General features: G+C 44.6%; 1 protein-coding gene and 1 non-coding gene across 2 annotated transcripts; both read right to left on the minus strand.

Moving 5' to 3' along the window:
• Positions 1-696: 696 nt before the first annotated feature.
• LOC137315183 (probable G-protein coupled receptor 139) lies at positions 697-3,843 on the minus strand. The gene is made up of 2 exons (XM_067980062.1): positions 3,804-3,843; positions 697-1,595 (listed from the first exon to the last, which is right to left on the minus strand). The coding sequence occupies exons 1-2, from the start codon at positions 3,841-3,843 to the stop codon at positions 697-699; spliced, it is 939 nt and encodes a 312-aa protein (XP_067836163.1).
• Positions 3,844-21,968: 18,125 nt separating this feature from the next.
• Positions 21,969-22,064, minus strand: trnai-uau (transfer RNA isoleucine (anticodon UAU)). Its single transcript has 2 exons — positions 22,027-22,064; positions 21,969-22,004 (listed from the first exon to the last, which is right to left on the minus strand). It is a non-coding gene; the product is annotated as a tRNA-Ile (tRNA).
• Positions 22,065-26,561: the final 4,497 nt, after the last annotated feature.

Genomic DNA, 26,561 nt, shown 5'->3' on the forward strand with positions numbered 1-26,561 from the left:
CCTTCCTAATTGCTTGCTGTACCTGCATGTTAACTTTCTGTGATTCGTATACAAGGACACTCAAATCCCTTTGACTACCAACATTTCTCAGTCTCTCACCTTTTAAAACAATGTTCTGTTTTTCTATTCTTCGTACCAAAGTGGATAATTTCACATTTCACCACATTTTACTTCATCTGCCACCTTCTTGCCCCATCTTAACCTGTCCATATCTCTTCCCAGCCCTTTTGCATCCGCCTCACAGCTTACTTAACCACCCAGCTTTGGATCGTCAGCAAACATGGATACATTGCACTCGATCCCTTCATCTAAGTCATTGATATATATTGTAGACAGCAGAAGCCCAAGCACCGATAATAGTAACAGTCTGCCAACCTGAAAATGACCCGTTTATTCCTACTCTCTGTTTTCTGTTCGTTCACCAAATCTCGATCCATGCTAATATATTACCTCAAGCCCATGAGCCTATATCTTGTGTAACAACCTCTTCTGTGGCTTCTTACCGAATGCGTTTTGAAAATCCAAATATACTCCATCCATTGTATGTGTAATAATTCAGTGAATCCTTTCATGTCACATTGAATGTGATAATGTTCACATGTTTCATGTTTGAATGTTGTGGAACCCTTAATGTTGAAGAACCTTATTGATAACCTTTTGCGAACAGGACTGTTGGAAAGATTTCAGAACTCCATATCATTTAATGAATTTAACAATTAGAACAAAGGGAAATTTCACCGCATTCTTCAACTGCTCTCTGAATTTAGTCTGGGTCACAGCATAAATACAGGTGTTCGTGCAGCAACTCAGGAGCTGGAACATGAATCCCAATTCTTGTATAAATTCATGTAAATATACTGAATAAAAGCCCAAATAATGCATTCGGTTCCATATAGAATACACCATGAAAAATCCCCATAACAATATGAAATTCCCCGAGATAACAAACAGTAAAATAATGGATTTCCTTCTGCTCTTCATCTCTGGGTCACTTGGACTCTCCCAGCCGCTGTGAACACGAAGTCTCCTGCGAGCTTTGCTGACCACTAAAATGTGTCGGACGGTTAAAGCATTGAGCAGCAGAATAAGAACAAATGGGACCCCCGGGGTTAGAATATAATGAAGGGCTTCAACAACAGCCCAAATCCGTGAAGCCATAACACTGGGTGTGACAGCACAGAACCAGGGTTCATTGCCAAGCATGTAGCCACTCGAATACATAAAGTACCAGAACGTATCCTTTAAACAGCTCAGCACAGTCACAGTTCCTAGAACCACAGCCGCCGTTTTCTCGGTGCAATACGTAATTTTCAGCTTCTGGCAACAAATGGCCACAAATCGATCAAAGGTAAAAGTGACGGTGAACCAGACAGAACAGTCTGTAGCTGCATACAGCAGGACGGCGTGGATATTACACACGGGGATGGACCGCACGAATCGAAACTGGGACCAATAAGCAATTGGAATCTGCCTCAATATAACATCGGTGATAATGACCAGTAGATCCGCCGCTGCCATGGCCACCAGGTAGCGAGTGACACATTTGGAGAGACCGCACTTTCCCCGAGATAGGATCACAATCGTCACTAAGTTAACTAAATGAAAAAGAAGAATTAAACGCAAAAAGGAAACATTAAGTGTGAGGAACAGTGTGATTGGGTTGGCAATTAAATGTCCAGCTGTGTTCCTCCATTCAGTGATAGAATCTGATCATTGGGTCAGTGGGAAGCTCCTTCTCCTCACTCTGCAGGTGATGGGGGTTTCCTCTGATCATTGGGTCAGTGAGAATTACCTTCTGATCACTCTACAGGTGATGGGGGGTTTCCTCTGATCATTGGGTCAGTGAGAAGCTCCTTCTCCTCACTCTACAGGTGATGGGGGTTTCCTCTGATCATTGGGTCAGTGAGAAGCTCCTTCTCATCACTCTACAGGTGATGGGGGTTTCCTCTGATCACTGGGTCAGTGAGAAGCTCCTTCTCATCACTCTACAGGTGATGGGGGGTTTCCTCTGATCATTGGGTCAGTGAGAAGCTCCTTCTCCTCACTCTGCAGGTGATGGGGGTTTTCCTCTGATCACTGGATCATTCAGAAACTTCTTCTCCTCACTCTACAGGTGATGGGTTTTTTCTTCTTCTATCACTGGACCGGGGGCGCTTTGTTTTGGTCAGAGTCAGCGATTAAAATAGAAATAATCATTGATTAATTCGCAAAGAAATAAATAGATGGTAACAGTAAATAATGGAATGAAGGATAATGAACGGGAGCTTCCCTCCACCACTCTGACTGGACTGACTGATCACTGTTTCATCGATCTATAAAGACCAGAAACGTTTGGTGAGTTAGTCTAACTCAGGTAGTGCGGCTATGGCAGCAGGTTTGGCCGAAATATCCACTTCCCTTGCCCACAGATTTCGGGAAGAGGTGTCTCTGTTTGTTCTTGTGATCACTGTACAGAGGTACAAGCTGAAAGGCTCCAGTGCCTGGAGGCGAGATACGGACAGGATTGGACGCGGCTGTCATTCCCCACAGTCCGATGGTCTTCAGACTTACACTGCCAGGCTCACACCAGAAAGAGGTTTTGCCGAAGTTACCAGAGGTCAGTCATGGCTTTAGAATGTGACCGTGGGAAGAGGCAGCGCTTTCAGGAGAGGAAAGAAACTGAAACATCATAGCAATAATAATAATAATAATAATAACATTAAACATACTAATATAACAATAAAATTAATATTCATAACACTGGAAACAATTATTTGAACAGCTGAAATGGGCTCTTCGTCCCAACAGGCCACTGGAAGTGCACAATGGGGAAGGAGAGGGACATGAGCAGCAGAATGTGAGCAGAGTCCTCCACAGCGACAGCGATGTCAGATGTTCCATTGTGGACTGGAACATCCTTGGCTGTGATTCCCCAGAATGTACTGGAGGGGACCCAGGGGTCAGGAACCGAGCTGAGAACTTCAGGGCGGAAAGATGATTGTATCATAAGGAGTTTCACACGATTCTTAAACTGCTAATGTGGCGCCTTTCACATCTTACTGGAAACCATAAATGTTTCCACTGGACACAAGAATTATTGCAGCTCGTCAACTGGATAATATCCAACGAGGGACAGCTGGAGATTGTAGAAAGTCGGGCTCGGGCTTGCTGACAGAACCATTGGTCAGAACGAAGTGGGCTCGTGTTGTTATCTCAAAACTGTGATTAAAAATAAATCCTTTGAAAGATAACTGAATATACATTTCATTAGAACATAAATTACACTTGCAATCATCGCCCCGCCATCAATAAGCAGAGAGTTACACAGAGCGGGGGTGTGAGAGGGAAATAGCTGACTGGAAACCTAATTGACAGTGAAAAATGTCCAAACTTTCTGAGTAAACTGTGATCTGTCTGTCAGGACTGGTCTCTGCAATTCGACAGAATTTACCCTCCTGTGGAAACGAAAATAAATCAGGTGAACACATAGACCACGTGACCAGTGTTCCACCCGTGTTCAGTGCAGCCAGCAGATTGCACGCTGTCCTGTTCAAAGATTCATCAGTAACATTGCTCGTGGTGGGGACTAAACGGACACTTAATAAAACCGGATCATACAGAGCTGATAGGGAGGACTGAGAATCTATTATTCATTCAACAGAGACCTGTGAATGGCCGACTGTGCACCAATCGCATCAAGGGATCACGGTGGATTCTCAAACACACAATAGGAATACATGAATTATAAATAATAGCTGGATAAAATCACGAGAATAATACAGTTAACAAGTTTACAGAATAAATAGTTGGATAGAATGAGTTACCAGGAACACCAATAGCATCGAGAATGGGATAGTAAATCATGTCTTTATCCCAAAGTGCGAATAGAACCTTCATATCTGCTCCTCAATCGCGACACCTAATTTTGTTGTTAATCAATGATTCTTGTTTGTGATAGAAACGGTGCTCCAATTTATACTGTGAGGTTACATATTGAATGCAACCCTGATTCATAAGGGAGGGAATCCCTCCGCAGAGACAAGCTGGGGCCATGGAGAGCTCCATTAATCACACTCCTTGAACAAACAGGTTCTGTTTGATCACTTCAGCCCAACCTTTGTTTTCTGCTTTTCTTTCTGCTGACCAAAAAACTGAAACCACCAATAACTCCTAATCTCATTTTTAGGAACTATTGGGATGGCGACTAACCGTGAAACAGAAATTTGTCCAGCACTGATGTGACGTAAGAGTCTGATATCATCTTACCATTTCAAAGAGGTTTTAATCCACGTTCTAGTGATGAAGTGTACCCACAAACAAGGGAATTTATTGATTTAAGTTACCAAGGGCGTTGTTTTTTTCACAGAGATCTCTCCTGTTTATCTCTCCTCCTCACTCTATTCACTTACAATGCGTCTGTTGATAAAGTAGAAATCAGTGTTCAGGTATTGCAGTATGAACACATAACCAGTTCGTCACACACTGCTCAGTCACTATTATAATTCTGCTGTGACAAAATGTATTAATAAATGTTTGCACCACACACTTCACATGCAGAGCAAAGCTCCACACTCTCATGTTAAGCATTTGTAAGTCAGGCATATGCTAACTGAATTTGAGTATAAGACTCGCTCGATACTGTCCCATTCTGTGCACCCAGGTCAGGGACAGAAGACATTGAGTGCGAAATAAAGCGCCCTTTTGAAAGTATGAGGCGCTGGAAACGTCCCAATATGTTTGGATACGAGGATCACTGGAAATTCTGCTGGCCTCACGAGCCCTGTTCATGGCCGATCAGGTTTTAATGTTACAGACAGGGCTTTCCGTGTGCATGTCTGTGCATGTGTGTTGGGGAGCGTGGGGGTGGAGCGTAACATGGTATGAGGGGAGGTGGGTTGGATTGTGGTGGGAGTGGTGGTGAGTGCGGATGTTGTTGGGGGTGGAGGTGTTGGTGGGAGGGAGTGATGGTGGGTGGGGTGGTTGGGGGTGATGGTGAGAGGGAGTGATGTTGGGAGCGGTGGTTGGGGGTGATGGTGGGAGTGGGTGATGGTGGGAGAGGTGGTTGGGGCTGATGGTGGGAGTGGTTGATGGTGGGATGGGTCGTTGGGGTTGAAGGTGAGAGGGGTGGTTGGGTTAATGGTGGGAGGTGGTGATTGTGGGATGGGTGGTTTGGGGTGATGGTGGGAGGGTGTGATGGTGGGAGGGGTGGTTGGGGGTGATGGTGGGAGAGTTTGATGGTGGGAGGGGTGGGTGGGGGTAATGGTCGGAGGGGGTGATGGTGGGAGGGATGGTTGGGGTTGATGGTGGGAGGGTGTGATGGTGGGAGAGGTGGATGGGGTTAATGGTGGGAGGGGGTGATGGTGGGGGTGGGGATGTTGGTGGGAGGGTGTTATAATGGGAGGGGTGGTTGGGAGTGATGGTGGAAGGGGTGATGGTGGGGGTGGCGTTTTTTAATGGGAGTGGTGGTTGGGGTTGATGGTGGGAGGGTGTGATGGTGGGAGGGGATGTTGGTGGAGGTGGGGATGTTGGTGGGAGGGTGTGATGGTTGGAGGGGTGGTTGGGAGTGATGGTGGGAGGGGTGATGGTGGGGGTGGGGGTTTTTGATGGGAGTGGTGGTTGGGGGTGATGGCGTGAGGGGTGGTTGGAGGTGATGGTGGGAGGGGTGGTTGGAGGTGATGGTGTGAGGGGTGGTTGGAGGTGATGGTTTGAGGGGTGGTTGGAGGTGATGGTGGGAGGGGTGGTTGGAGGTGATGGTGTGAGGGGTGGTTGGAGGTGATGGTGTGAGGGGTGGTTCGAGGTGATGGTGTGAGGGGTGGTTGGAGGTGATGGTGTGAGGGGTGGTTGGAGGTGATGGTGTGAGGGGTGGTTGGAGGTGATGGTGTGAGGGGTGGTGGGGGGTGATGGTGTGAGGGGTGGTTGGAGGTGATGGTGTGAGGGGTGGTTGGAGGTGATGGTGTGAGGGGTGGTTGGAGGTGATGGTGTGAGGGGTGGTTGGAGGTGATGGTGGGAGGGGTGGTTGGAGGTGATGGTGTGAGGGGTGGTTGGAGGTGATGGTGTGAGGGGTGGTTGGAGGTGATGGTGTGAGGGGTGGTTCGAGGTGATGGTGTGAGGGGTGGTTGGAGGTGATGGTGTGAGGGGTGGTTGGAGGTGATGGTGTGAGGGGTGGTTGGAGGTGATGGTGTGAGGGGTGGTTGGAGGTGATGGTGTGAGGGGTGGTTGGAGGTGATGGTGTGAGGGGTGGTACGAGGTGATGGTGGGAGGATTTGTTTGGTGTGATGGATGTTCGGGTTGTTGATAGGTTGAGTTGGTGATGATGTCGGTAGCTGGGTTGTGTTAAATTCTCCATTTATCCTCCTTTCGGTGATTGCTGACTTTATTCAGAGCAATTCGCCCGCCTTGCGGCAAGATTTGAACACAAAGAACAGACGTGAAAAGGTGAAAGTCACGCCCAATACACGGGAACACCTGCCCATATCCTGGATGAGATTTCAATCTGGCTTTCAGGGTACAAAGCCCAGAATCTAACACACTTTAACATCGACTCGCTCTCTGGGCTGCACTGAACCCAGGGCCAATGGAGAAAGGGAATTCTCAAACATTAATTTGTTTGTAATTATTTTGAAATAGCCATGAAACTCACTTTTTATAAATATGTTCTGATGATGCGACTATATTTTAAAAGATGTTTTGAATAGTTAAAGGCTCACACTTGCATTGGACCCACAATTATAAGACCTTTGGTAAATGGGATCTGGCGTTGTGATTCGCTCTTTAAACAGGGTCACTGTGCTAAAGATGAGAATCTCTTCAAACAGGTTCATGATGCTGATTGTGAGACTCTCTATAAACAGGGTCATGGTGTTGATGGTGAGACACGTTCTTTAAAGAGGGTCATGATTCTGGTGGTGAGACTCTCTTTTTCATGGCCATGATGTTGATGGTGTGATTCTCTTCAAACAGGGTCATGATTCTGGTGGTGAGACTCTCTCTTCAAATATAATCATGATGCTGATGGTGAAACGCTATCTTTCAACAGGGTCATGATGGCGATGGTGAGAATCTATTTAAACAGGGTCATGATGTTGATGGTGAGACTCTCCCTTTAAACAGGGTCATGATTCTGGTGGTGAAATTCTCTATTTAAATATGGTCATGATATTGATGGTGTGGCTCGCTCTTTAAAGCGGGCCATGTTGCTAATGGTGAGACTCTGTATAAACAGGGTCGTGATGTTGCTGGTGACACTCTCTCCTTAAACAGGGCCATGATGCAAATGGTGAGAATCGCTCTTTAAACAGGGCCATAAAGCTAATGGTGAGACTCGCTCTTTAAACAAGGCCATGATGCTAATGGTGAGACTCTCTATAAGCAGAGTCATGTTCTTGATGGTGAGACTCTGTACAAACAGGGTCATGATGCTGATGGTGGGACTCTCTCTTTATACCTGGCCATAATGTTGATGGTGAGACGCGCTCTTTAAACATGGTCTCAATGTTAATGGTGTGACTCGCACTTTAAACCTGGTCACGGTGCTAATGGTGAGATTCTCTTTAAACAGGATTATGATGCTGATGTTGATACTCTCTCTTTAAGCAGGTTCATGAGATTGGTGGTGAGACTCTCTCTTTATACCTGGCCATGATGTTGATGGTGAGGCACGCTCTTTAAACTAGGTTATGATGCAGATAGTGAAACTCTCTCTTTGAACAGTGTCGTGATGCTGATGGTGAGAATCTCGAGAAACACGGTCATGATGTTGCTGTTGAGACTGTCTTTCAACAGGGTCATGATGCTGATGATGAGACTCTCTCTTTAAACAGGGTCATGATACTGGTGGTGAGACTCTCTCCTTATAGCTGGCCATGATGTTGATGGTGAGAAACGCTCTATAAACAGGGACATTATGCTGATGGTGAGAATCTCTCTTTAAACAGGGTCATGATGTTGCTGTTGAGACTGTCTTTCAACAGGGTCATGATGCTGATGATGAGACTCTCTCTTTAAACAGGGTCATGATACTGATGGTGAGACTCTCCCCTTATCGCTGGCCATGATGTTGATGGTGAGAAACGCTCTATAAACAGGGACATTATGCTGATGGTGAGACTCTCTATAAACAGTGTCATGATGCTGATGGTGAGATTCTCTTCCATCAAGGTCATGATGTAGATGGTGAGGCTCTCTATAAACAGTGTCATGTGCTGATGGGGAGACACGTTCTTTAAACAGGGTCATGACTCTGGTGGTGAGACTGTCTCTCATTACATCTGGCCATGATGCTGACGGTGAGACTCGCTCTTTAAAATGGGTTACGGTGCTAATGGTGAGAATCTCTCTTTATGCCTGACCATGATGTTGATCGTGACACACATTCTTTAAACAGGGCAATGATGCTGATGTTGAGACACTCTCTTTAAACAGGGTCATGATGTTGCTGCTGAGACTCTCTCTTAAAACACGGCCATGATTCCAATGGTGAGATTCTTTCTTTAATCAGGGTCATGATTCTGGTGGTGAGATTTTCTCTTTAAATAGGGTCATGATTCTGATGTTGAGACTCTCTCTTTAAGCAAAGCCATGATGTTGCTGCTGAGACTCTCTCTTTTAAAAAGGGTCGTGATGCTGATGGTGAGAATCTCTCCTTAAATATTGTCATGTTTCTGGTGGTGAGTCTCTCTCTTTAAACATGGTCATGATTCTGGTGATGAGATTCATGATGCTCATGGTGATACTCTCTATAAAGTGATTCATGTGCTGATGGTGAGACTGTCTTTAAACAGGGTCATGATGCTAATGGTGAGACTCTCTATAAACAGGGTCATGATGCTAATGGTGAGACTCTCTATAAACAGGGTCATGATGATGATGGTGAGACTCTCTATAAACAGGGACATGATGCTGATGGTGAGACTCTCTATAAACAGGGACATGATGCTCATGGTGAGACTCTCTATAAACAGGGACATGATGCTGATGGCGAGACACTCTTTAAACAGGGTCATGATGCTGATGGTGAGACTCTCTCTTTAAACCGGGTCAAGATGCTGATGGTGAGACTCTCTTTCAACCGTGTCATGATGCTGATGGTGAGACTCTCTTTAAACCGGGTCATGATGCTGATGGTGAGACTCTCTTTAAACCGGGTCACGATTCTGATGTTGAGACTCTCTCTCTAAGCAAAGCCATGATGTTGCTGCTGAGACTCTCTCTTTAAAAAGGGTCGTGATGCTGATGGTGAGATTCTCTCCTTAAATATGGTCATGTTTCTGGTGGTGAGACTCTCTCCTGAAACATGGTCATGATTCTGGTGGTGAGATTCTCACTTTCAATAGAGTCATGATGCTCATGGTGATACTCTCTATAAAGAGGTTCATGTGCTGATGGTGAGACTGTCTTTAAACAGGGTCATGATGCTAATGGTCAGACTCTCTATAAACAGGGCCATGATGCTGATGGTGATACTTTCTATAAACAGGGTTACGATGTTGATGGTGATACACTCTTTAAACAGGGTTATTATGTTGATTTTGCGACTCTTTTTAAATAGCCATGATGTGGAGATGCCGGTGATGGACTGGGGTTAACAATTGTAAACAATTTTACAACACCAAGTTGATGGTTAGACTCTCTTTAAACAAGGTCATGATGCGAATGGTGAGACTCTCTCTTTAAAGGGGTTCACGGTGCTAATGGTGAGACTCGCTCTTTTTTCCCTGGCCATGATGTTGATGATGAGACACGCTCTTTAAACAGGGCCATGATGCTGATGGTGAGACACTCCCTTTAAACTGGGTCCTGATGTCAATGGTGAGACTCTCTTTAAACAGGGTCATGATGCTGATGGTGAGACTCTCTCTTTATAGCTGGGCATGATGTTGATGGTGAGAGACGCTCTTTAAACAGTGATAGGATGCTGATGGCGAGACTATCTTTAAACAGGACAATGATGCTAATTGTGCGACACTCTCTTTAAACAGGGTAATAATGCTGATGGTAAGATTTTCTCTTTTAACAGAGCTACGATGCTTATTGTGAACATGATGTGGAGATGCCGGTGATGGACTGGGGTTGACAATTGTAAACAATTTTACAACACCAAGTTATAGTCCAGCAATTTTATTTTAAATTCACAAGCTTTCGGAGGCTTCCTCCTTCGTCAGGTGAACGATGTCACCTGACGAAGGAGGAAGCCTCCGAAAGCTTGTGAATTTAAAATAAAATTGCTGGACTATAACTTGGTGTTGTAAAATTGTTTACTATTGTGAACATAGCAACATAGGAACATAGGTACAGGAGTAGGCCATTCAGCCCCTCAAGCCCGCTCCGCTATTTGATAAAATCATGGATGATCTGTGATCTAACTCCATATACCTGCCTTTGGCACATACCCTTTAATGCCGTTGGTTGGCAAAAAGCTATCTATCTCAAATTTAAAATTAGCAATTGAGCTAGCACCAATTGCCGTTTGCAGAAGAGAATTCCAAACTTCTACCACCCTTTTTGTGTAGAAGTGTTTCCTAATCTCACTCCTGAAAGGTCTGTCTCTAATTAGTAGACGATGCCCCCTTGTCCGAGAATCGCCTAACACCGGAAATAATTTGTCTCTCTCCACCCTTTCTGTTCCCCTTCATATCTTATAAACTTCGATCAGATCAACCCTTAACTTTCCAAACTCGAGAGAATACAACCCCAATGTGTGTAATCTCTCCTCGTAACTTAACCCTTGAAGTCAGGGGATCATTCCAGTAAACCAACGCTGCACTCCCTCCAAGGCCAATATGTCCTTCCGAAGGGGCGGTGACCAGAACTGCTCACAGTACTCCAGGTTCGATCTAAACAAGGTTTTGGATAGGTGCAGCATAACTTCTGCACCCTTGTATTTTAGTCCTCTAGATATAAAGGCCAGCATTCCATTCGCCTTATTGATTATTTTCTGCACCTGTTCATGACACTTCAATGATATATGTACCTGAACCCCTAAGTCCCTTTGGACATTCACTGTTTTTAACTTTTTTACTATTCAGAAAGTACCCTGTTCTATCCTATTTTGGTCTAAAGTGGATGACCTCACATGTGCCACAGTTTTTCCCATTCACCTAATCTATCAATATCCCTTTGTAATTTTATGTTTTCATCTACACTGCTTTCAATGCCACCAATCTTTGTGTCATCAGCAAACTTAGATATAAGACTTTCGATGCCTTCATCTAAGTCGTTAATAAATATTGTGAATAATTGAGGCCCCAAGACAGATCCCTGCGGGACTCCACGAGTCACATCCTGCCAATGTGAGAAACTACCCATTATCCCGACTCTCTGTCGCCTTTCGCTCGACCAACTTCCTAACCAAGCCCGTACTTTTCCCTCGATTCCATCCGCTTGTATCTTAGCTAACAGTCTCTTATGTGGGACTTTATCAAATGATGTCTGGAAGTCCATATAAATAACATCCATTGACATTCCCCTGTCCACGACTTCAGTCACCTCTTCAAAAAAAAACAATCAGGTATGTCAGGCACGACCTACCTTTCACAAATCCATGCTGGCTCTCCCTGATTAACTGAAAATTCTCGAGGTGTTCAGTCACCCTATCCTTAATTATAGACACAAGAAATTTCCCAAAAACAGATGTTAGGCTAACTGATCTATAATTCGCTGGTTTCCCTCTCTCTCCTTTCTTAAAAGTCGGAGTAACAGATGCAATTTTCGAATCTGCAGGGACGTTTCCTGAAACTAGTGAACTTTGAAAGATTATATTTAGGGCATCTGCAATGTGCTCACTTTAAAACCCTGGGATGAAAATCATCTCGTCCTCGGGATTTGTCACTCTTTTATGTTATTATTTTTTACATTACTGTAGTTTTACTTGTGTTAATTGTATTGATTCAATATTAGTTTTCTTGGGACTTTTGGCATCTATTTTTCAACTGTAAATACTGACGCAAAGTAATTATTCAACATTTCCGCCGTTTCCCCATTGTCAATGACAATATCCCCCACGTTCAGTTTTTAGGTGGCCAACACTGCTCCTGACCACCCTCTTTTTCCTAATGTAACTATAAACGTTCTTCGTATTGGTTTTGATATCCCTTGCGACTATATTTTCATATGCCCTTGTTGCACCTCTTACTATCTGTTTTGTGACCCTTTGTTGAACTTTATATATTTCCCATTCGCCAGGATCTGCACCATTTTTTGCTTTTTTATGTCCTTTCCTGATGTCTTATACTGTCCCTTTCCTCTTCAGTTGTCCATGGCTGTTTTTTTGGCAAGTGCAGTTCTTGCCCCTCAGAGGTAGAAACCGGTTCTGTATCACATTAAATGTTTCTTCAAACATTTCCCACTGATCGTCAGTCGTTTTACGCATTAACAGATTTGCCCAGTTTACTGTGGACAGTCTCTGTCTCATCCCATTGAAGTCCGCCTTACCCAGTCTAGAATCTTAGCAGCTGATTCATTTATTTCTCTTTCAAACACAACTTGAACTCAATCATGTTATGATCGCTATTGGATCGATGTTCAAGCACAGTTAAGCTGTTAACTAAATCTGGTTCATTCGTCATTATTAAATCCAGGATGGTTTGCCCCCTTGTTGCCTCTCGGACATACTGCTGTAGAAAACTATCCTGGACACAATCAAGAAATTCACTACCTTACTGATAGTTGCTTGTCTGCTTTTACCATAAAGGCCACTATGCCTTTGTTACACGCATTTCTGATCTCAGGATTTATATAATCCAGCACTTCAGAGCTACTGCCAGCAGTCGTATACACAACTCGCACCATAGCCTTAGATCATTTCCTATTTCTCAATTCAACCCATAAGGTCCCTATTTGCTGCTTACCTCTCGTTATATCATCCTTTATCATTGAAGTGATTTCATCTCTGATTAATAAGGATACTCCTCCCCCTCTTCCATTTTCCCTGTCTCTCCAGTAAAACTTATAACCCGGTACATTTAGTTCCCAATCTTGACCATTCATAGGAACATAGGAACAGGAGTAGGCCATTCAGCCCGTCGTGCCTGCTACACCATTTGATAAGATCATGGCTGATCTGTGATCTAACTCCATATACCTGCCTTTGGCCCATATCCCTTAATAATTTTGGTTGACAAAAAACTATCGATCTCGGATTTAAATTTAGCAATTGAGCTAGTATCAATTGCCGTTTGCAGAAGGGAGTCCAAACTTCTACAACCCTTTGTGTGTAGAAATGTTTTCTAATCTCGCTGCTGAAAGGTCTGCCTCTGATTTTTAGACTGTGCCCCCGACTCCTAAAATCCCCAACCAGCGGAAATAGTTTCTCTCTATCCACCCTATCTGTACCTTTAATATCTTATAAACTTCGATCAGATCACCCCTTAACCTTCGAAACTCCAGAGAATACAACCCCAATTTGTGTAATCTCTCCTCGTAACTTAACCCTTGAAGTCCGCGTATCATTCTAGTAAACCTACGCTGTACTCCCTCCAAGGCCAAGAAGTCCTTCCGAAGGTGCGGTGGCCAGAACTGATCACAGTCCTCCAGGTGCGGTCTAAGCAGGGTTTTGTATAGCTGCAGCATAACTTCTGCCCCCTTGTACTCTAGTCCTCTCGATATAAAGGCAAACATTCAATTTGCCTTCTTGATTATTTTCTGCACCTGTTCATGACACTTCAATGATCTATGTTCCTGAACCCCAAAGTCCCTTTGGACATCCACTGTTTTTAACTTTTAACATTTATAAAGTACCCTGTTCTATCCGTTTTTGATCCAAAGTGGATAACCTCACATTTGTCTGCATTGATGGTTTGACTTGCAGGGAGAGGTTAGACAGACTGGGACTTTATTCCCTGGAGAGTAGGAGGTTAAGGGGTGATCTTATAGAAGTCTATAAAATAATGAGGGGCATAGATAAGGTCGATAGTCAAAATCTTTTCCCAAAGGTAGGGGAGTCTATAACGAGGGGGCACAGATTTAAGGTGAGAGGGGAGAGATACAAAAGGATCCAGAGGGGCAATTTTTTCACTCAAAGGGTGGTGAGTGTCTGGAACGAGCTGCCAGAGGCAGTAGTCGAGGCGGGTACAATTTTGTCTTTTAAAAAGCATTTGGACAGTTACATGGGGAAGATGGGTATCGAGGTATATGGGCCAAGTGCAGGAAATTGGGACTAGCTTAGTGGTATAAACTGGGCGACATGGACATGTTGGGCCGAAGGGCCTGTTTCCATGTTGTAACTTCTATGATTCTATGATAATCTATCAATATCGCTTTGTAATTTTATGTTTTCATCTACACTGCTTACAATGCCACCAATCGTTGTGTCATCGGCAAACTTAGATATGAGACTTTCTATGCCTTCATCTAAGTCGTTAATAAATGTTGTGAATAATTGAGGCCACAAGACAGATCCCTGCGGGACTCCACTAGTCACATCCTGCCAATGTGAGTACCTTCCCATTATCCCCACTCTCTGTCTCCTTTCGCTCAGGCAACTTCCTAACCAATCCGTACTTTTCCCTCGATTCCATGGGCTTGTATCTTAGCTAACAGTCTCTTATGTGGGACCGTATCAAATGCCTTCTGGAAGTCCATATAAATAACATCCACTGACATTCCCCTGACCACTACATTCGTCACCTCCTGCAGCCATGTCTCCGTAATAGCTATCATATCATATCATACCTCCAATTTGAATTTGTACCTGTAGTTCATTTAATTTATTCCTTCTACTCCGTGTATTTGTATATCGAACTCTTAGTTGGGCCACACACCCCAGCCTGACCTTTAGCTTTGATGCTGGATTAATCGCTTTACACCTTCTAGTTTTTACTTTATCTGTAGTGCCAAAAGTACATTTTCTTTCTGCTGCTCAACGCTTTTCCCTTTCACTTGTTCTTGAACAACCATTTGTACTATTTGTGTTGTAAATTTCTCTTGATCCTCCTCTCCCTTGTTGCTTTCAACTTTACTCTATTATGACTCCCCGCTCAAGTTCCCATCTCCCTGCCACTCTAGTTAAAACCCTCGCCAACAGCAGTAGCAATACCCTGCGAGGATATGAGCCCCGGATCTGTTGAAAAGCAATCCATGCGGCTTGTACAGGTCCCACCTTCCCAAGAATCGGTCCCAATTCCTCAGGAATTTATATTCCTCCCTCCCGCACCAACCCTCCAGCCACGCGTTCATCTGCTCTATTCTCCGTTTCCGATACACACGAGCACGTGTCACTGGGAGTAATCATGAGATATTTACCAGTGAGGTCCTGCTTTTTAACTTATTTCCTATCTCCTTATATTGTGCTTGCAAGACCTGGTTCCTCTTTTTACCTATGTCGTAGGTACCGATATGTACCACTTTCTCTTTATACCGTCCGTGATGTTGATGGAGAGATACGCTCATTAAGCAGGGTCATGATGTTGATGGCGAAACACGCTCTTTAAACAGTCCATGATGCTAATAGTGAGACTCAATCTGAACAGGGCGATGAGGCTGATAGTGAGACTCTCTATAAACACTGCCATGTTGTTGATGGTGAGACACTCTTTAAAAAGGGTCATGATGTTGATGGTGAGGCTCCTTTTAAACAGTGTCATAATGAAGATGGAGAGAATCTATCTTTAAACAGGGTCATGATGCTTTTTAAAGTGGGCAATGATGCTAATGGTCAGACTTTTTTAAAAAATAGGGTCATGATGCTGATGATGAGACAATACCTGTAAACAGGGTAATGATGCCATTACAGACCTCATTACATCCTTGGTCCAAACATGGACAAAAGAGCTGAATTCCAGATGTGAGGTGAGAGTCACTGCCCTTGACATCAAGGCAGCAGTTGACCGAGTGTTGGACCAAGGAGCCCTAGTAAAATTGAGGTCAATGGGAATCAGGGGGGAAACTCTCCAGTGGCTGGAGTCATACCTAGCACAAAGGAAGATGGTAGTGGTTGTTGGAGGCCAATCATCTCAGCCCCAGGATATTGCTGCAGGAGTTCCTCAGGGCAGTGTCCTCGGCCCAACCATCTTTAGTTGCTTCATCAATGACCTTCCCTCCATCATAAGGTCAGAAATGGGGATGTTCGCTGATGATTGCACAGTTTTCAGTTCCATTCGCAACCCCTCAAATAATGAAGCAGTCCGAGCCCGCATGCAGCAAGACCTGGACAACATCCAGGCTTCGGCTCATAAGTGGCAAGTAACATTCGCGCCAGATAACTGCCAAGCAATGACCATCTCCAACAAGAGAGAGTCTAACGACCTCCCCTTGACATTCAACGGCATTACCATCGCCGAATCCCCCACCATCAACATCCTGGGGATCACCATTGACCAGAAACTTAATTGGACCAGCCTTATAAATATTATGGCTACGAGAGCAGGCCAGAGGCTGGGTATTCTGCGGCGAGTGACTCACCTCCTGACACCCCAAAGACTTTCCACCATCTACAAGGCACAAGTCAGGAGTGTGATGCAATACTTTCCACTTGCTTGGATGAGTCCAGCTCCAACAACACTCAAGAAGCTCGACACCATCCAAGATAAAGCAGCCCGCTTGATTGGCACACCATCCACCACGCTAAACATAAACTCCCTTCACCACCGGCGCACTGTGGCTGCAATGTGTACCATCCACAGGATGCACTGCAGCAACTCGCCAAGGCTTCTTCGACAGCACCTCCCAAACCCGCGACCTCTACCACCTAGAAGGACAAGAGCAGCAGGCACATGGGCACAACACCACCTGCACGTTCCCCACCAAGTCACATACCATCCCGACTTGGAAATATATCTTCATTCCTTCAACGTCGCTAGGTCAAAATCCTGGAACTCCCTTCCGAACAGCACTGTGGGAGAACCGTCACCACACGGACTGCAGCGGTTCAAGAAGGCGGCTCACCACCACCTTCTCAAGGGCAATTAGGGATGGGCAATAAATGCTGGCCTCACCAGCGACGCCCACATCTCATCAATGAATAAAAAAAAATCCATTAATACCTTTGGTTGCCAAAAATCTATCTGTCTCAGATTTAAATTTAGCAATTGAGCTCGTATCAATTGCCGTTTGCGGAAGAGAGTTCCAAACTCTTACTACCCTTTTGTGTAGAATGTTTTTCTAATCTCGCTCCTGAAAGTTCTGCCTCTGATTTTTACACTGTGCCCCCTGCTCGTAAAAACACCAGCCAGCTGAAATAGTATCTCTACATCCACCCTATCTGTTCCCATTAAAATCTTATTAAGTTCGATCAGATCACCATTCAACCTTCGAAACTCCAGAGAATACAACCCCAATTTGTGTAATCTCTCCTCGTAAATTAATCCTTGAAGTCCGGGTATCATTCTAGTAAACCTACGCTGCACTCCCTCCAAGGCCAATATGTCCTTCTGAAGGTCCGGTGCCCAGAACTGCTGACAGTACTCCTGGTGCGGTCTAACCAGGGTTTTGAATAGCTGCAGCATAACTTCTACCCCCTTGTACTCTAGTCCTCTCGGTAGAAAGGCCAGCATTCCATTTGCCTTCTTGATTATTTTCTGCACCTGTTCATGACACTTCAATGATCTCTGTCCCTCAACCTCGAAGTCCCTTTGGACATCCACTGTTTTTAACTTTTTACCATTTAGAAAATACCCTGCCCGCAATATAATGGGAAGAGCGGACTTCAAATATCACCCTCTGAGTCTGAATAACAAACTCTGCCCACAATAAAATGGGAAGAGGTGACTTCAAATATCACCCTCTGAGTCTGAATAACAAACTCTGCCCACAATATAATGGGAAGAGGTGACTTCAAATATCACCCTCTGAGTCTGAATAACAAACTCTGCCCACAATATAATGGGAAGAGGTGACTTCAAATATCACCCTCTGAGTCTGAATAACAAACTCTGCCCACAATATAATGGGAAGAGGTGACTTCAAATATCACCCTCTGAGTCTGAATAACAAACTCTGCCCACAATATAATGGGAAGAGGGGACATCAAATATCATCCTCTGCACAAACACAAGATTGCAGGTGTGAGAAAGACAAATCAACGGTCTTCTGATCGCTCACTAAATAACACATTTATCTGGGGAAGAACAGAAATAAAACTCATTTCTTGGCATTATCTATATTTAACATTATAGTTGCGGCTTTAATTTTGAAAACCGCCCTTCGCTGAGCTGTGAGTGCGACAGAAAACTCTGTCGTTCAAGTAAACGATCAGTTAAGACAGTCGGTGTCGGGAACACATGAAAAAGAAACAAAATAGAATCATAGCAATGATAGAAATTTACCGCACAAAAGGAGGCCATTCGGCCCATCGTGTCTGTGCCGGCCGAAAAAAGGGCTATCCAGCCTTATCACACTTTCCAGCATTTGGTTTCTCGCCTTATAAGTTAAGGCAGTTCAAGTGGATATCCACGTAATTTTTAAACGCGATGAGGGTTTCTGCCTCTTCCAACCTTCCAGGCAGTGATTCCAGATCCCCACCACCCACTGAAAAACATTCTACTCTCCCCTAGAATCCTTCTAACAAGTCATTCTTCAAAATCATCCACCTTCTTCAAAATCATGACGGGTCCAGACAGAGCAGATTGAGAGAAGCTGTTCCCATTGGCGGAAGGGTCAAGGACCAGAGGAGATAGGTTCAAGGTGATTGGCAAAAGAACCAATGGTGACATGAGGAAAATCTTTTTTACACAGAGAGTGGTTCGGAACTGGAATGCAGTGAACGAGGGAGTGCGGGAGGCAGATTCATTCATGGCCTTCAAAAGGGAACTGGATAAGTCCTTGAAGGGAAAGAATTTGCAGGGTTACGGGGATAGGGCGGGGGAGTGGGACGAGCTTGATTGCTCTTGAATAGAGCTGGCGCAGACTCGATGGGCCGAATGGCCTCCTTCCATGCTGTTCCCTTTCTGTGATTCTATGAATATAAGTGGATGGAGCTTGCACGACTAAAATTGTGCTGTGTTGTCTCTGAACAGCAAACTCACCGAGTCCCATAACTGCTGTATGTTGGAGAGCTCAGACCACCAATGTAGAGACCATTGTTTTTTTCCAGCTGTTATTCACATCTTCTCTTTCAGTAATTTTCCCGGTAGCTGAGAATGAAGTGAGCTGAAATGAGCAGGTCCAACGAGCTGGTTTGGAGCACAGGCCAATGACTGATCGCAGCTTGTTACTCAGTCAGTCAGCTCCGTTACAGCCGCTCCTGTCAGTAACAATTGAAGAGAAACTGTAAATCTGAAACTAAAATAGATAATTTACAATACTTTATATCATCCCACACTTCTCTGTTTCACAGTTTGTCAAACCAAAAACAGCCTCTGTCTGAGAATTGAACGGTTATCGGGGCCGTCACTTAATATCGGAACTCGTTGATTTTTCGGGGCTGATGCTGGTTTATTTCTTTCAGTGAGTGACCCATTTTACACCAAGTGAAGGTCCAATTCTCAGATCAGAGTCTGGGACACTCTGCTATGTCCAGTCTCCGTTTTGCGAAATTCTAAACCCCTCTGGTCCGGTCATTTCTTGGGAATGAGTCCGAAGCAGTCGGGCCACTCGTTTTTAATATCTGTGTCCTCACTGCTAAATAATAAGATTGCGGGTTTCCTTATCAATAATTGTAAATTATTATACTGACTGTTGAGAATCCAATGGAATTGAGCCCCAGATATTCAGTCTGTGCATCTCCTCATAATTGTTGGTGTTTCTCTACGAGTAATTAAAGCAACCGTCTGGTGAAGTAACTCATTGCACAAATATTCCCCGCAATTAATTCCTCTCTTGTTTAATGCAAGGCGAGTGTAGCTCGAATATTATTTTGACGACTATAATTATTTCCCGAATTTCTTTCCACATTGTGCTCCATTTTTTAGGATGATTTGTGAATGATATTTACCAAATGAGCATTTCCTGCTCAGTGGTGATTTATATTTACCTCCAGCAAAAGCTGATTTCTCCTGACATATTACTCCTGCTCCGAACTACAACAACAAGCTTGGTGTGAAATATATGAACGAAAGTGTTTAATAAAATGGAATAGGGAGAATTTAGATATTTACAAAAGTTTGCCCAACATCAGATTCACAAGAACAGAGTGAAAGAAGAGGTAAAATATATTGGGCTCTGTGGCGCGACGGACAGCACATTGGACTTTTAGTTCAAGACTGTAACGACATTTGAAAGGTTCTGGGCTTGAGTTCTCTCAGAGTTCTATTTCAGATCACGACTCTATAATAATGATGCTGTGTTCCACTGGAGTTATATTTCAGATCAGGCCTCCATAATAATGATGCTGTGTTCCCCCACAGTTAGATTTCAGATCAGGCCTCCATAATAATGATGCTGTGTTCCCCCACAGTTAGATTTCAGATCAGGCCTCCATAATAATGATGCTGTGTTCCCCTAGAGTAATATTTCAGATCAGGGCTCCAAATAATGATGCTGTGTTCCTCCAGAGTTATATTTCAGATCAGGGCTCCATAATAATGATGCTGTGTTCCCCCAGAGATATATTTCGGATCAGGGCTCCATAAGAATGATGCTGTGTTCCCCAGGAGTTATATTTCAGATCAGGGCTCCATAATAATGATGCTGTGTTCCCCAGGAGTTATATATCAGATCAGGTCTCCATAATCATGATGCTGGGTTCCCCCAGAGTTATATTTCAGATCACGGCCCCATAATAATGATGCTGTGTTCCCCCAGATTTATACTTCATATCATGGCTCCATAATAATGATGCTGTGTTCCCCCGATTTATATTTCAGATGAGGGCTCCATAATAATGACGCTGTGGGTGAAACAAAAATCCAAGCTGATGTCCATGAAAGGCAACTGCCGGCCCGACACTTCCTGTTAAGCGAGTGGCGCCGGTCCACCCCGACTTTCTCAATCCTGAATTCCCTTTGATCTGGATTGACGAACCGCTCTCAATGATGACGTTTTAGGCCTGCACTGTTCTGGTCTCCATATTACGGAAACGGATATAGAAGCACTGGAGAACGAAAATAAAATATTCACGAGGATCATAACAATTCTAAGAGGTTATACCTATCAGGAAAGACTGAACAGTGTGGGACATTTTACTCTAGAAGAGAGAAGACTAAGAGGTGACCTGGTCGAGGTCTTTACAATTATGTCGTGGTTTGATAGGTGGGGATAGAGAAGATGATTCAACTTACGGGGAGCCGAAATTTTCGGGTGATCAGTAGAAAATAATCACTCATACCTTCAATAAGGAATTCAGGAGAAACATCTTTACTCAGACAGTAGTGAGAATGTGGAACTTACTGCTACATGGAGTAGTTGAGGAGAATATCTTAGAAATATGTAAGGGGACGCTAGATAAGTACACGAGAGAGAAAGGAACAGAAAGATATGCTGATAGTTTTAGATGAGATGGAGTTGGAGGAATATTGTGTGGAGCATAAACACCAGCAGAGACCAGTTGGGGCGAATGGCCCGTTTCTGTAAATTCTATCTCGAATCTGTGTATTGTTTTATCGCAGGGTTGCACTGTCGTATTGTGTAGTGTTTTGTTTTAAATACAGGTTCTGGATCTGAGACAATATAGTACACAGGCGAAAGTAAAAGGTACTACTTTATTGTAACACTTATAACATACAAGTACTGTAACAGACAAACAATCAATCACAAGCTCACGTGCGTCTGCCCGTCGGGGACCCCTGAAGTCGACGGCTGGTAATTGAGCCTGTGGTTCTCCAAGGCACCGTATGCACTCGCAGTCCTCGGTGAAGTCCTCAGAGTCTGGAAAGTCCCCGATAGTTATACTGGGGCATAAACAAGTGCATTTGTGGCGGACGGCCAGGTCAAACAGCTGGTGGCATGAGGCGTCTTGCGCGTTGTAAACACATTTAGCTGCTGACAACACTGGTGATATGTCATAGAGTTCACCCTTATGTTCCAGTGCCCACATGAGAACACGAAGAAGGAGATGCTTCAGAGAACAGACCAGCTGTCCCTTGAACTCCGGTGGAAATGTTAGAAGCAAAAGGTTAAACTGCTCCAGGTGAGGCTCGAACTCACAACCTCGGCATTTCTTGAGCCTGAACACTGTTATATAAGTACCGCGCGCTAACCGATTGCGCCACTGGAGCCGCGTTGGTTTAGTAGTCTCATCAAACACACTCATTTTCGGCCTGTAAGACTGCATATTCTTTCAGGCAGGTTTCCAAGTGGACACATGCCGCCACCTGCCACTTGGGCATTGGTGTTTTCGAAATCGAATTCTTTCCTGCCACACACGAAGCAAGTGTTCGATTAACGCCCAATGTAGCAGCATTTTCATTCTGCATTCATGACATCGCGTGAATTGCGATAAATTCATATTCAGCTTCGATCTGCACAACATCTTTTCTCCATGTGTGTTGTTTTCACTTCACCTCGGCTTCTATTCGCAAAGGGTGGGAGACGTTTTGGAACGCTCTTCTGCAGATGGAAGTTGATGGTAGCACACTTGTGAATGCTAATTCTGAGATTGATAGATTTCTGTGAAACAAGGGTATTAAGGGATATGGGGCGAAGCCGGGTACATGGAGTGAGGTCACAGCTCCGCCATGATCTCATTTAATGGTGCAACAAGATCGACGGGCTAAGTATCACTGCTACTTGCTGCCTCCTGATATGCACCACCTTCACCTGCAAGAAAGCGGGATGTGTGGCTGAGTGATGTGCCTGTCATGGTTAAATAGCTGCCAGTGTGTGCGACCTATGAGTTGTGGCTGGGCGGCTTGCAACAGTGATAATGTGGAAGAGTGAGAGGAAGCCTCTGGTTACAAGAGTTGAGACTTTTCAATTGCTTTCTCTACCTGCCTTTCAATGATTTATGTGCTTGCACTCCCAAATCTCTGTGCTCCTCTACAATCCCTCGCTTCTAACCATTCAGAAAATTCGCCGATTTACGTGTCCAAAGTTGATGACCTCACACTTGCCCACTTTGAACTCTATTTGCCATAGTTTTGTCCATTCTCTTAATCTGTCTATGCGCCTTTGCAACTTCCTGCTCCCCTTTTCACTTACTGTCCGTTCTCACTTAGTCACATCTGCAAACTTGGATATCCAACCCTGTATTCCTTCATCCCAGTCATTAATAAATATGGTGGAGAGTTGAAGCCCCAGAACAGAACTCTGGGGAACATCACTGTCACATCCCGCCAATCAGAATACCTAAACTTTATCCCCACTCTCTGCCTCCTACATCCCAACTAATGTTCAACCCAAGTCAAATGGCTCGCTCCAATTCCGTGCCCTCTCATTTTGGCAAAAATAATTCTTTCCCATTTTATTAAATTCCCGCGTGTTGAATATTACCAATTTCGCAAAATATTCCCTGCAGAAATTAAACACACATTACAGGGCATGTGTTGAGTGCATAGCAAGAAACCCACGATTTAACTAATAAACAGTGAGAATACACATATTAACACTGAGCGCCAGATCTGAATCGAACCCATTACCCCGAGGTTCCGGGACCCCCACCACACTCACACACTCTCACAAATACACTGCGTTCATATTTAATACCAAATGAAAATCAGAAAATAGTAATCACGCCCAGTGGAATTGGAGAATGTTCGTATTTTGCAGAACAGGAAGAGACCATTCGGCCCGTCGGGGCCCGCAGTAAATTATGTTCGCTCTCTCTGCTCTGTGTTGCTCTCAGTATAGATTTTCAGTTCACCAATTTGTCTTTTCCTCTCTCTATTTTACGGACTGATTGTGGAAGAGGTTCGGTTTGGCGGCTAATCATTTCGATCAATTATTTGAACATAATTTATTTTGATTGTAAATTTCTCGGAGACCGAGCGGGAGTTCAGTTGTCAGTTTTCTGAAAGATTTATTTCGATTTCGGAAGCTGAAAGGCCAACTTGGTAAAAGAACAGATAATCAATTAAATGACCAACATCCACAAAGTGAAAGCAAGAGACAGAATGAAGTAAAGGCTTTAATGAACACTGTTCCGGGTTTTGGATCATTTGGTGATCGTGGTCGAATAAAAAAAGCACCTGATTTCGCTCTTTATCGTGATGTCATCACAAGATTGCAGGTTCCAGTCCTGCTCTGGTCGGTTTTCACACTGGTTGATAACGTGTTCTACATGGGTCGGAACTGTTTTACATCCGACCATTTCTAACTGTCCCAGAAAAGACTTGAGGTAAATACATACATTCCTTGTCTTCCTGACTGTGCGATTTCAACATTGTCGATCTGGGTGCACGGGCAGGACATTTTGTACCGGTCACTTAATTCACACTGTTTGGATTCAGAAAGAAGGAAATAAAACGGCTTTTGGAAGCTACCGGTGCATCGAGGTGGCCGAAATCTTGAGGTGATGCTGATCTACTGCGCTCTGACCTATGATATAACTCGTTCCACGGACATTCCCCATAATTAATTCTCCTTCTGGATTAATTCCAATATGATGATGATGAGGATTATGATCGTTATTTTCATTATTATCGTTACTGTTTATCATTTTCCCCATTTCATTTCACGATGTGTTTAATTTGTGAGGATCTATTTTGCGTTGTTATTTGCCAAATCTGCATTTCTGCCTGTCCCTTTGTCTGCACGTGCTGTATTCTCAACAGCACATTTCAAATACAAGGGACTTAGAATGTCGAATGAAATCTCTTTCTCTAACATTGGGGAGTTGCTGTTTCGTGTTAGAGCTGAGCGCAACAATTGTAAGGATCTGCTGCTCCTCAATTTCTCTGCCCGTCCAGTAAACCGGGTACATCGAGGAGGCGGTTTGTAGATCGAGAGCAGCTTTTGTCACGGGCACTGCTTTTCCGTGAAATCTAGAACTCTCTCCCCGAAAAGGCTGTGGTGACTCCATGAAATGAAAATATCAGGACTGAGATCGAGAGATTTTTGTTGGTTCAGGTTGTCTGAGGGTGTGGAGAAAAGACGGGAAAATGGAGCTGAGGTACAGATCAGCGAGGAACTAGTTGAATGATGATGTGGAGATGCCGGTGATGGACTGGGGTGGAAAAATGAAAGGAATCTTACAACACCAGGTTATCGTCCAACAGTTTTATTTGAAAATCACAAGCTTTCGGAGATTATCTCTTTCGTCAGGTGAGTGAGTGAATGAGAGGTTCTCAAATCGCATATCTTATATTAAGCTGGGATTCAAAGGTGTCGTTGGTGTTCAGGCAGGTTAGCCACGGAAAACAGTATGTCCCAGTATACTGAATACACAAGGGTCAAATTACACAGACAAGAAGAGAAAGAGACCCGAAAGGCAGAGAGAGAGAAGAGAGAATGTCCAGTTGTATTAAAAACAGATAACTTTTTTTTCCCGCTGGTGGGGTTACGTGTAGCGTGACATGAACCCAAGATCCCGGTTGAGGCCGTCCTCATGGGTGCGGAACTTGGCTATCAATTTCTGCTCGACGATTTTGCGTTGTCGTGTGTCTCCAAGGCCGCCTTGGAGAATGTTTACCCGAAGATCGGTGGCTGAATGTCCTTGACTGCTAAAGTGTTCCCCGACTGGGAGGGAACCCTCCTGTCTGGCGATTTTTGTGCGGTGTCCGTTCATCCGTTGTCGCAGTGTCTGCATGGTCTCGCCAATGTACCATGCTCTGGGGCATCCTTTCCTGAAAAGTATGAGGTAGACAACGTTGGCCGAGTCACAGGAGTATGAACCATGTACCTGGTGGGTGGTGTCCTCTCGTGTGATGGTGGTATTTGTGTCGATGATCTGGCATGTCTTGCAGAGGTTGCCGTGGCAGGGTTGTGTGATGTCGTGGACGCTGTTCTCCAGAAAGCTGGGTAATTTGCTGCGAACGATGGTCTGTTTGAGGTTGGGTGTCTGTTTGAAGGCGAGTAGTGGAGGCTTGGGGATGGCCTTAGCGAGGTGTTCGCCGTCATCGAGGACGTGTTGAAGGCTGTGGAGAACTTGGCGAAGTTTCTCCGCTCCGGGGAAGTACTGGACGACGAAGGGTACTCTGTCGGTTGCGTCCCGTGTTTTTCTTCTGAGGAGGTCTATGCGATTCTTCGCTGTGGCCCGTCGCAACTGTCGATCGACAAGTCTAGCGTCATATCCCGTTCTTACGAGGGCGTCTTTCAGCGTCTGTAGGTGTCCATCGCGTTCCTCCTCGTCTGAGCAGATCCTGTGTATCCGCAGTGCCTGTCCATCGGGGATGGCCTCTTTGACGGAGTTTGGGTGGAAGCTGGATCGGTGGCGCTTCGTGTGGTTGTCCGTGGGCTTGCGGCAGAGTGAGGTGCTGAGATGCCCGTCTTTGATGGAGATTTGTGTGTCCAAGAAAAAAAACGATTCTGAAGAGTCGTCCATGGTGAGTTTGATGGTGGGATCGGTTCCTTATAGTTGAATGATGGTACAGGCTCGACCAGATGAATCGCTTCCATTTGTTCCTACGTACAGATCAGCCAAGATCTAATTGAATGGCTGAACGGACTCGAGGGGCTGAATGGCCTCCTCCTGTGCTGCACCGACAATGATCCTGTGATATCCCGGCCGCTCTGTGCTGCTGCCCTTGGAGTGTTTGATGGGACAGTTTAGAGGCAGTTTTACTTTGGATTTAACCCGTACTGTACATGCCCTGTGAATGTTTGATGGGGCAGTGAAG

The sequence above is a fragment of the Heptranchias perlo genome, unplaced genomic scaffold (genome assembly GCF_035084215.1).
Source record: "Heptranchias perlo isolate sHepPer1 unplaced genomic scaffold, sHepPer1.hap1 HAP1_SCAFFOLD_54, whole genome shotgun sequence".
In the NCBI taxonomy this organism is placed as follows: Eukaryota; Metazoa; Chordata; class Chondrichthyes; order Hexanchiformes; family Hexanchidae; genus Heptranchias; species Heptranchias perlo.